We start from the raw sequence: 12,359 nt of genomic DNA on the forward strand, positions 1-12,359 counted from the left end.
TCAGCCTCGCACCCTCCTTCCTCCACCAGACGGATGGAGCCGGGAGGGCCCCCACCACCCTGCCAATCTCTGCACCCCACCACAAACAAGGATGTAACTTCGGGCTGCGGGGCTGTGCAGCAGCACACTGCGCCCTCGGAGCTGAAGCCGAGCTGCGAGGCTGGCTTGGCGCTGCCACCTGTTGCCCCAGCCCCTCTCCCTGCCCTCCCCAGCCCCCCCGGCGGAGGGGCGAGGTGCCGGGGAGCCCCCCAGAGCAGCACCAGCACCTGCCCCCGCTGCCGGCGCCCAACATGGAGGCGGCCGGAGCCCCCCTGCCCTCGCCGCGCCTCACCTTGGTGATGATGAGGGGCTCGCCGTGCTCCCGGCCGCCCTTCAGGGTGAAGCCCCAGGGCGCCCCGCCGCTCAGCAGCACCTCCACCAGCCGGTAGCCCTCGGCCGCCCGCGGCTCCACCATCACCACCAGCGGCCCCGGCTCCACCAGCGCGGCGCCCAGGCGCGGGTCGCCGCCGGGCAGCCGCTCCCGCCCGCTCCGCAGCCCCACGTCCTCCATGCCGGGGCCGGGCACGGAGCCGGGGACGGAGCACGGAGCTGGGGCCGGGGCTCCGCTGCCTCTGCCGGCCGCTCCCCGGGGCCAGCCAGCCCGCCGAGCCCCCTAGCCGCCCCGCAGCGCCGGCCCCATCGGCGGCGGGCGGGCTGCCCCCTCCCTCCTTCCCCGCCCTCCCTCCACCTCCTCCTCCTCCTCCTCCTCCTCCCCGGCAGCCCGCTGTATTGTCTCACGCCGAGGCCGGAGCCCAGCAGCGGGGGGCCGGCTCCAACTTGCGGCAACTTGGCGGCGGGACGCCCGCGGGAGGCTCCCCCCCCTCTCGCCCCGAAAGCAGCGCGACGCCCGCCGCCTGCTCCCCTCCTCGCCCCGCGCCCCAAAGGGGCAGCCCCGCAGCGCGACCCCCGCGGCCGAGGAGGAGGAGGAGGAGGAGGAGGAGGAGGAGCGGGGAGCGGCCAGACAAAGGCGGTGCAGTGGTCGTGGTGGTGGCGAGGGGCTGTGCCTCGCCCCGTCCGTCCCCAGACAAAAGCGGCGAGCAGGTGGAGGGAGGGAAGGAGGGAAGGGAGGGAGGAAGGAGCGCGGCCGCCCCGCTCCGGCCCCGCGGTGCCAGGCGGAGGGGGGCGGGCACGGCGGACAGGTCAACCCGGGCGGCCGCCGGGAGGGCCGCGGGGGGCAGCCGAGGGCGGCGCTTGCCCGGGGCCCTTCCCCGCCGTTCCCCCGCCTCGGAGCGGCTCCGCCACCTGTGGGGCCGGAGGAGCTGGGGGCCCGCCCCGCTGCCTCCCCGGGACCTGCTGGTGGGTGAGGTGAGGCGACTCAAGGCCCCTGCCTCAGCCAACCAAGCAGCCAAAACAACCCGAAACGACAAACTCCTCGGTCCCATCAGCTCACCTGCACAAAGACTGACAAAAAAAGTTTGATGCGGAAAAGCGAGGCAGGATTCAAGGCGCTGATCTTCGGACAATTTTGTGGGTGGGGGATAAAAGCAGGGTTTGGGGCTGCCTGATGTCCTCACCGAGTTAGTTAGGGCTGGGAGTGATGTGCTTATCTCTGGCTAGACTTCATTCTCCCTGCTTAATTGCGTCACCTTATATGAGGTTTCAGTGGCTGAAATTAGGACCGGATTTGGCCTGGAATGCTTGAGTACCAGCACGCAATCACCATTTGCTTCTCAACCAAACAGGTGAAATACTATCTAAGATATGCAGGAAAATCTATGTTTTGCTTTCTGAAAGACTGATGAACCTTAAGATATGTCCACATGTGACAGTCTCAGGGAGGTGCACAGCATAAACAGTGGGATTTCAAGGTCTTGTAATACATGTTTACATACATTGCTTCTGGAAGTGGCCATTGCGACCCACTAGCTGCTGCTTCAGCTGTTTTCCTCCAGTGGTGGGTAAACTCAGTGTATTTCCTCAGAAAACTCCAGCCTTGCTCTAAAGACAACATTTTGTTTCAATATTATCTGTGGTACAGTTCTGTAATACCCCCAAAAAATTTGGTTTCAGATTTGAGAGCATCTGATCCCAGTAGCAGATGGGAGGATGTATGGATAGGAGAGAAATACTTGGTTAGGGTGATTGATGTTCCCTCATGACCAAGGTGCAAAACGAACCATGGGAAAAGGGACTTGAATGGCACAAAGTTACACAGACTTGTGATAAATACCCTGCCAAATCCAAACCTTGTACCAAATTTATGTATTGCATGAAGCTATGTGAGGCCTCAAATAACTTGCAGATCCTCATTCAGATTTCTTCTTTAATTCTTTTTTACTATGTGGACAAATGCTGTTTATAAGACGAATTAAACAAAACACAGTGTAATTTTCTCTGTATCCTGTCTTCAGTTGTGCTTTTAGTCTGAGGCAAAGTCTTCAGTTATGTTTGTACAATGCATATCGAGTTGTCCACTCAGCAACATATACTCAATAACCTATAGCAAAAAAGTTTTAAAGAGCTGCAGTGTATAATTTAGTTGTTTATAAGAACACAGTACAAGTGATGATGAAAGATCCACAATAACAATTTGAGCTTTAATACACATTGAAATGAAATTGAAATATAATAGTTTACATCATACACAAATAAACTGTGCTGCCAGAAATGTCTTCTTTGGTTGTGTCCCCTAACCTTCAACTGCCAAACATTCATTCTTCATCTTGAACTTTTTGTGGTCCATAAGAAGTTAAAGATTTGCAATACTTTTCTGCCTTCTTGACTTGGTCTTATAAGTCCAGTATTGAAGAACAATGAAGATTTCACAATTGGAGTATTTAGAGTCAGGAACTGGTATCTATACTAGAGAATCCAAGTGGAAATATTCAAACTCTGCTGCTGTCATTTATGTCAGTGGATGATGGGGACATGTATAGCTCTTTGAAAAGCAGTTGCCTAAAGAACAATTATCTGAAAGCTTTCATGCTCCTAATTACAGGAGACCTCAGTAAAGAACCATTTTCTAGCTAACACTTGCTTAGAGCCCGAGGGTCTGACAGTCATTCTTCTAGTGGATCCTGTGGCTGACAGCTCAGAAATCAGACTTCTTTATTCTCCATAACAGAGTTTTGCTTCCCTTTTCTCCTTTAATGTTATCGATTGAAAGCCAAGAGACCCATATATGAAGTTCCTCATACCTGTAAGTTCTACCAGACCAAAGCAAGACATAAGTCCTCCTGTCATATCAGTCAGATTTTTCTTCACACCTTTTATATCCTCCTTCTCTGTGGGATTTGAAGCTTGTTCAGAACCCTGTTGGAGAGCTGTATTTGTGCTCTTCTTAAAATATTGTGATAATTTGATTACTTTGATTTCTGTAACTTCTGTCACCCTTCATAGGGTTTCAGTTAGTCATAAAGTACAAAGGATTCAGTAAATATGTTCTAAAATACTACTTCTCATTTGAGTGATAACTATGCTAATGATAGCCGTGTTTTCTAACAAAACCCTGGAAGTCTCTAAGCAATTTCTCTTCAATCTTGTTTTCACTTGTCAAGTGTTGCCTAAATATACAAATGTTAGTAATACAAGGTACAAATTAAAAGATACATTAGGAGGCCATAAAGGTATGGAGGGAAGTGACAGACTTTTTCATGCCGAGGACAGAGAATAATGTGGCTATGCCTGATGTTGTATAACAGGTATTCTGTTCTGTAATCATGTATGTTATTAATATTATCAAAGCTACTTTGCAGTGATGAACAAAACTTACCAAATGCCTCCTCCTGCCATGCACAAGGAGCTATCAAACTTTATTAAGTCATGGTTCCCACAAACTCAGTTTGAAAAAAAAAAAAGCCTTCTGCAATAAAACAGATTCCTTCCACAGTACTTCTGTGCAGACCTTGGTACTTGAAGTTTAATTAACCATTTCAAGTGAAATTTTGTTCCACGGAGTTTACCATGCCTTCATTCTTTCTGTTGCACAGATTGCGTACATGTTCCCTACTTAGCCATTGAGACTGTCAAAACTGTGCATAAATTCCTCTATAGCAGGATTTTTTAAAGACAGTATCAACCACAGTATGTTGTAAACACACAGCCTATCTCACTTTTATGGCTATGAGACACTTTATCTTTACCTTAAGGCATTGAATTGCACAGGATACCTGCAGAATTACTAGAATAGGCATTTGATTTTCCACGTTAAGAGCATTCATTTTGTTTGACCTTACAATGCCAAGTGTTTTGTGAGTTTTTTGTTTGTTTGTTTGTTTATCTTTTTCCAGCAGCAGAGATATTTGAAAGAAGTCATAGCTGCAGAGTACAGACTGTAGCTGCAGAATGTAGCTGCAGAGTACAGAGGTGAGCTATGCCTTTACAGCCACCCTCTGTTTGTTATCACAGCTTTCCTGGAGCTTACCACCAAACATCACAGTTGGATGAAGAGACAAAGTGCCTCAGCCATTTGAAATAAAGATTTGATGCCTTAGGACATGCACAGTTCAGCGACAATTTAAATTAAGATGCTGAGCTGTGAAATGGGGCAGCTGAGAAGACCTCCAGCAAAGAGTCTGAGCAGACTCGTCCACAACCTCAGTGCCATCTGCCTAAATGCCTCGCTGTTTGGTGATGGTGCCAACCACTTCTTCCATGTGGTCAGTTGCATTGTTGCTTTTAGTCACCAGTGGCAGAAGCAATGTTGATACATAGACATGTATCTGTACTTCGGTCTCTGTAGTGAAAATGAAAGGATTCACCACCTGCTTTCCTAAAGGCTAGAGCTTTGTGAGAACACTGTGAATCCAGTGAGAGTGCTGACAGACTTGAGGGGAAAAACAGATTACAAGGCATGAGTTATGGACGTGCCTCTCTTATTGCCAAAGAGGTCTCTATAGATGTCAATTCCCCCGGCACAGCAATCTGTTATGTAGCTGTTGAAACTGTACATATATTGCATGAGGAGGAAAAGGATCCTTCCTATATAACATCAAGGGGACATTTAGTGAAACATACGGTGAAAATCTAGTGTCTTTGAAACTAACCATCACAAAGACCAAAATAACTGAAACTGTGATAAGAATTTCCTCTAGCAGAAGGTTTTGTTTTGTTTTCTGATAAAGTAATTCAAGGGATGGCAAGCTGCTGGCAGTTTATTGTGGAGTCTGAAAGTCCTGAGAACCTGGAGAAACAGGTTGTGTAGCAGCCCAAGAGACAGACATCCTGGCATAGCTGGAAACCGGGAGGGTTTACTTTGGAAACCTGCCATGTTCCTTCTGATGGATTCAGCATAATCATGCTCTTCTGCTGAACACTTTGATTTCAACAAATTACCCCTTTTCCCAGAATGAAAAATACCGTGTTGAAAAACTCCAGCTGGATGTCTCCTTTGTGATTTAGACACTTTAAAACCTTTCCCAAGTGTATCTTGTTCCTCCTGTATTGCAAATAAGGCTTCATCAGCACATAATTAGTGCTGAATAAACCTTTAGAAGTCCTTAACCTTTCAGATAAATGCTCAAATATATGTTGAATTCTTCAGTTCTTTAGGACCGAAAAATAGTTTTGTGTTCTTTTCCTCGGGCTTTTTTATAAAGCTGAAATTTGTGAAAGACTAGCATTTCATATGAAATTCTGGTATACCTATACTCAAAACGTTTTTTTGATTCAAACTTTTTTCAATTCTTACTCAAAATGCTGGATCTTGAGACAGTAAGCCAGGATTTTTACAACATCTGTGTCTTAGCTGCGGGGATAAATCTGGGAGGGGAAAGTCTCCATGTTTCTACCTGTAATGCTGAATAGAAGAGACCCAGGGGACTGATCTGCTTCAGTGGCAACTAACTCAGATTTGCCTTGATTCCCACTATTCTTGCAGCTGATCTCCGCTGGAACAGACCGGTCTTGGAAAGGCAGAGCAGGCAGGCAGTGAGCAGCACAGAGCACGGGCAGTCAGAGGCATAGCTCAAGCCTACTCGCTGGACTCCTTTTGTTTGGCACTGCATCCCCAGATTGCATCAGCACGGTCCTGTAACACTCCTGCTGTCAAAGACCCGTAGAGAACAGTTTCCAGACTGGTTTCATCGGGGGAGAAGAAACCTTCATATGGACAGCAGTGGCGCACCCAAGTGGTGTGTGCAGAACACTAAGCGGGGATGAAAAGATGTTTGTACCCAGCTACATACCTGTGCACAAGTCCATTGATAGAGGTATAACTCTTCCTCTTCACAATGTTTTAATCATCCAGCTTTGGAGCAGTCTCAGGAAGCCATGTAGTACGGCCCTTTACAGGCACTTCCAGAATAACTTTAAAAGTGGCTGGATAACCGGACTCCTGTATAATTCCTGACAAAATGCACCATGTCATAAACTGCACCACCAAGTCCTTGCACTCTGCCTTCACACCCAGTGCATGCTTGCATACCCTTCACACCTGCATCTGCTGGGTAGCCAGATTGTAAAAGGAAGGAGAAAAGAAAAGAAAAGGAAAAAATGACAGATGTATGGCCCAGTGATGTAATTTCAAGCAAGTCTTGTAATGGAGAGCATGCCCTTTGCAGCCAACTGTTGCTGCCACAGTGTTGCTCCCTACCATGTGGGGGCATGTGAGCAGCACATCACCAGAAATGCCTTGTGCCTCGGAGCAGCTTGCTGAGGGTTAGATGGAACGCCGTGGAACAAACCGTGGCTGTGGGTGACCAAGAGAAGAAAGCACATAATTTGCTAATAGAAATATTCTTGGCTTAGATCTTGAGACTGATTAGACCTGTAGGCAGAGAAAAATGAGACCGGTGCTGACTTCTATAATCCATAACATGCTTCAGGACTTAACATTTTCATGATTTTGCATGATAACAAAATCAGAAGTCAAACAAAAGGGCAATAGCAACTCGTCATGTGGTAGCAAAGTCAGAAGGCAACATACAGCCTAGCAGGAGGTGAACAGGTAACTCATTTTCCCTAGGGATGGGGTTTTCAGCTGACAGTCATATTCAGGCACAAGTTAAGTCATGCCTCAGGCCAGAGTGCCTCTGGCGTCTGTATACCTGCTCCTTTTCCAGTTCCTGCACTGGAGCCCTCTGTCAAGTCATATTACCAGATATTGGGCTACAACTTCACAAGCAAACTAAACACACAGGTTCAAGCACTGGCACGTGACAGTCCGTGCTGTCCGTGCTGTTTCTTTGCTAGCATGCTAACTGGGCAACACACTGTGGGGGATAGCATGGAGCAGCTACTGTTAGGCAGTGCAGATGAAGACAGACTTCTTCAGCAGGGAAGAGAGTTTCAGCAGTGTATGTGTACACATGTGTATGTTATATAGCTATATTTTGGTTATATGTATGTGTGGGTTACAGCTGCATCAAGAAGTCCTGCTTCGTTAACTGCCATCATTTCAGTGAGGCATCATTGGTGACGTTCATTCTTGCTGCTGCATTTCTGATCTTGGTACATTAAAAAATGTTTTTCATCGTCCATCCTCTTTGATGGCACGTCATGTAGTGACATTCTCCATACAAACGGTGCTGTGTCGCTTGGCCTTGTATGTGGACTAAAATTGGCACTGGCCCATTTCAATTAGTTGAGTGACGTAGTCTCAGAGGCTAACAAGCAGACTTTAAAGCATTTAAACTCCGATACCACAACATTTTATATCTAAATTTCGTACTCAAAGATGACCACTGGAGCAGAGACGAACAGGGAAAGTGCCAAAAAGAGAGTTTCAAATGCTCTTTGTTCAGGGAATGCTGTGAAATAAGCTTTTTAAAGGGTAGATAAATAGCAAGAGGCCAGAGTATGCATGAGAGCAGACAAAAGCCTCGTAATCTGCTATTTTTCACTTGGACTTTGTCTTCATTTGCTAGCTAACCCCAAACAGACCTTCCCTTTTTCTGCCTATCAGCGACGTGTAAATAAATCTCTCCGTGCGTTCTATAAATAGTCCCAATTCCTTCATTACAAATGACCTTTCTACTCTCTGCTTGGTTACAGGGAACTTGAACCGTGTCCAGGTGGAAGTCTTAGGATGCAGCATCTAGTGACCGTACATCTAAGCACGGATGCAGCACAAAGTGAGTGCTCATGAATTGCAGCGTTGCAGCAGGTTGCCCTCAGACATCAGGTATGCACAACCGGCTGTGATTTTACAGGAGTCTGGCAGTGTTATGGCTGATATAAGGCCAGTTTGAGCATGCCCGTGAGTCCGCACGGTCAGGAGCTCTTTCTGTGCATGCCACTTCCCCATCGGCTGTCACGCTCTTGTGCTAAAGGCACAGACGTGCTCTCCTCTCTCCAGAGTCAAAGGCAAAAAAGGTAGCTGCTGTTGGGAGGTTTGTGGAGATCCTTCTGAGTCATGCAAATGAGAAATGGTGTCAACACTCAGATTTCAACATTTTCCTGGCTTATGTTGGACTTAAGGCTGTTGTGGGAGGTACTGCTTCATTAACCTCGATTTTGTCTACAGTGCAGCATTTACTCACGGCACTGTCAGTAATGTCCTGGGGAAACAGGTTGAGGGGCTTATTTTTATTGCCCATCTTCCATGAGAACACAGCTCCTGTTACAACCCCAAAGGTTAATTTCTTTTGAAAGTCTGAAATACAGAGTATTTCTTTCAGAACACTCCATTTTCTGAAGCAGTTTCAGGACCAGACAATTTTATTTGTGGTTGTGCTCCCAGCATGCTGACTAATGGGCATACCTGAGGAGCCAGGCTACGACATAAATGGGTGGTGTAGCCCTATTGCCCACCAGATCAGTGTACCCAGTAAGCTACTTTGGGTGCCGAGGAGTTAGTTTCATTCCTCTGTCTACCCTTTTCTGGGAAGTCCACCTCTGACAATGAAGCTGTAATCTTCAGTCCCGAAGAATGGAATTGACCCTATGGTCTGCAGCTGGATTGTGTGCTTGGACTGCCAGAATTTCCTTCAACGTTTGGTTATGGTGTTCACCAAGACCATCTATCTGGCCATGGCACCACGGTATGCTGACATTTTTAGTGATTTCATTAACAGGTCCTTGGAGACTTTTTTTGCGTTGTAAGAGCTATGAAATTAGAACTATATTTTGATTTGGTTACATAAGCTGGCCTGGGAACAGAGGTTTTGAGATTGTTTTCTTGTGCTAATGGGCTTTGGAAATTTAACTTTTGGTAGCAGGGGATATAACCTAATGAGATCCCACAGTGTAGTGATCATAACAAGGATATAAGAATATCCCACCTAATTTCTCCTGATGGAACCAACTAACATAACTTCTGAAAAAGATCATGGAAATAGTGGTGCCTGGGATGCCTTCTAAACATACTGAGGACAGGATAGACACTGAACATCTTAGTGGACCGTCTGCAGGCTTACAATTATTGAGGTAAATATTTATAACAAGTCCAATATTCAGTATCATTCTGTGCGGAAAGCATAATATTCTTCCTTTTCACAGTCTTTCATCAGTCAGTTCCCATGCAAACTGTGTCTCGTATAGTCTGTGTAGGTGTGGGACAAGGTCTCTTGCGTGTACGTGGAAAAGGAGGTATCTTTTTATTCTATGAAGATGACAGTGATTAATGGTGGAATTTCTCCAGAAATGTGGCCACAAAATCTGGCTTAATGGAAGTTCAAAGACTGTAATGTGCTCAACATTGGCATAGAGAAGTGAGGATTTTGTTCTTCCAAACCCTAAGAAAATTTTTTCCTCTGGTTTATGGATGCATTTTTTTCCATTTGGCTACTTTATATTTCATCCATATAAACATTGTCTACTAATTTAATGCAAAAGAGGCACAGTTTCAGTAACAAATTTGTGTATGCTTGTTCACAAAACCAGGTAGGATAACATTCTTCTGGAGAAGGTATAAAAGAAACAATAAAATATACATAACATGATTTCATCAGTCAAGTACGCACAATTATTTAACTGTTCAAATGAACTCATCTTGTGTATTTATGTTTTTATTCTTAAAGAAAACAAAAAACTCAAACATTATTTTTATGCAAAAGAGATACATTCATTCTCATCCTTTTAAATTAATGTTCACCATCTTTAAATATAAACTAATGATTTACACCTGTGTAGTTACATTCAAATCACTGAGGGAAGGGAGGTGATACCTCTCTTTTTCTTCCAGTTCTTTTTAATGGAATATGTGGCTGTTACAGTCATGGCACGTTACAGTGCATATCACTGTTGTTCTGATATTCCTGCCTAAATTTACAGAAAACTTGAAACAGAAACAATGGGGTATGAATTTCCCCATTCATTTCAGTTAGGCACTGAGAGAAATGCTGCTTTAAAAATAGCTTTAAAAATGAGTACTGATAATAATGGGAAGGACATATCTTACTGTGAAAAGTAGTCCAGTTTCTTACGAAGCTGCAGGTCTATGCAGATAAAGAACTGTGCTGAGCACATAGAAGAATTACAAGTTCAGGCCATCAGGAATGTATAGCAGGAACTGTTGGGAAGATCATAACTGGTTTTATCACATCCATTCAGCTTGAAGACAGGCCCACCTTTCATCCATTTAGGAAATGCTATGTGAGGTAGCGTGTTTAGGAGAAGCAAAGACTACAAGATCGTGAACCAGTGACAAAATATGGTTTTCACATTTGTAAGGTAGCTAAGATCTTTATTGGAAGCTTTAAATGGAGGCAGAGATGCATTGAACTGTACACAGAAACAAATAAAGTTCTCCTCTGCCTCTATATGCAAACATTTTCTTCTGCCTTTAAAGCAGTGCTGTAGTCCCAGGCTTAATTAAGACAGTGATTAAAATACCTGTAACTGCATACTCACGCATAAGCTGTAGCACACTCCTTAGCAGCAGAAACGCATGTCTGACATATTTTTGTAAACCTATTGTTTTGCTTTAGAGCCAGACAAGCCAGTGTTTCATCTTAACGACGAACGTGGACTGTACCTGGGAAGCGTCATTTCCCAGGCCCAAGGAGAGCATGAGTGGGTACTTCTAAAAGCTGTGCATGTGTTCTCCTTGCCAGGAGTGCAGTATTATTGTCTCACTCTCAGACACAGGGCTATGGGCGTCTAAAAACGGGCTGGAATTTTTAGTACTGTGCAACGTTGAACGTGCTCTGTGCCTCTGTTTGGTTTTTACAACGCCTTTTTTTTTTTTTTTTTTTTTTAGGTTCATATAGGTGTGCTAATGTTTCTTTTCAAGCTACAGCATTTGGGTAATTGAGTAATTGGGTAATTCCGTCAGGGGAACCCTATTTCAGAGGAAAGGGAACTGAAACCTATAGAACGATTGAAGCTGTACTGAATTCTAAATAAATATTCCTCAACAAGGCAAAATAACTCTTCTCTTACTTTCTTTTGTTGCTTTTCTCTTTTCTTTGCCTTTGGCCCTGGCTTTTATCCTCTTATTTTCATAATCACAAGAAGCCAAAGTAATCTCAGGTATAAGACTGCCAAACCAGCTTTGAATTTCTGTGACTGTTCTGACTCTTTATACTTCGAGTGCAGAAGCAAGGGCCAGGCTAGCTAGATCTTACCAGCCAAGAGGCTGAACAGTTCACTGATTTGGCAGATCCATCTCCCATATAGCCTCGGCTGTCCCCATGTAAAGACACGTCTGCTTGTGTCGTGGCAGGTATCTGTTCACTCTTGAGTCACTTTATTTTCTTTTGGTATTTGTCATTCCACAGGTCGCACTCTTTGCTTCCAATAAAAATGAGCAGTGCAAGAATCGCTCCGTAAGTAACTGCATAATCAAATCCTGAGAGAGTAGGAGGAAAGGGACCCAAAGGAAGAAGATAAAAAGCAATCATCCACTTGAAGAAGCAAAGAATAAAAATAAGGTGCATGGCTGGCAACATTATGGAAAGAAAAGGAGAGAAAGATATAAAATAATAGCCTCCACAATATAAGTCTACAGTTGAGGAATGCAAGTAATTTCAAGGTGGCTGAACAAAAGGGAGAAAGAAGTTAAAATAACGACATGGTAAATCCACAAGGGCAAACTAGAAAACCACAGCCGGGATCAGTGAAAACAAATGATAAGCAGAAAAAGCAAAACACACCAAACATTCCTTTATGGAAGCCAGAACAAATGGTCAGGATAACAACTTGACACGCTTTTTAAACATTTAAAGGAAGGAGAATGACAACAGGAATAGCGAGGGAAACATTTTTAGAAGATGATAGTGGCAATGAAAGGCTTCCATGGAACAGTTTCACTTTCTGCCTAATAATCTAAAAGTCATGCCATTCCAAGCATAGATCAGGCTACATAAATTAATCTTCAAATGAGAGCAAGCATCATTTATTTTAATATACATTTATTTGCATTGTATATGTGGTATATGATGGTTTTATTTTAAATAATTATGTCTCTGTGTTATCTTTTTATTCTTCAGTAGCCCAGG

The 12,359-nt window shown here is 44.8% G+C and overlaps 1 protein-coding gene across 2 annotated transcripts in view; it reads right to left on the bottom strand.

Annotated features, from left to right (window-relative positions):
• Positions 1-688, bottom strand: part of SHROOM2 (shroom family member 2) — a 126,608-nt gene extending 125,920 nt beyond the window's left edge. For both annotated transcript variants that reach the window (XM_072029600.1, XM_027447581.3), the window contains exon 1: positions 332-688. In XM_072029600.1, coding sequence (XP_071885701.1) covers positions 332-550 — 219 coding nt within the window. In that variant the 5' untranslated portion in view covers positions 551-688. The remainder of the gene's footprint in view (positions 1-331) is intronic.
• Between the last annotated feature and the right edge of the window lie 11,671 nt (positions 689-12,359).

The sequence above is a fragment of the Anas platyrhynchos genome, chromosome 1, assembly GCF_047663525.1.
Source record: "Anas platyrhynchos isolate ZD024472 breed Pekin duck chromosome 1, IASCAAS_PekinDuck_T2T, whole genome shotgun sequence".
Taxonomy (NCBI): Eukaryota; Metazoa; Chordata; class Aves; order Anseriformes; family Anatidae; genus Anas; species Anas platyrhynchos.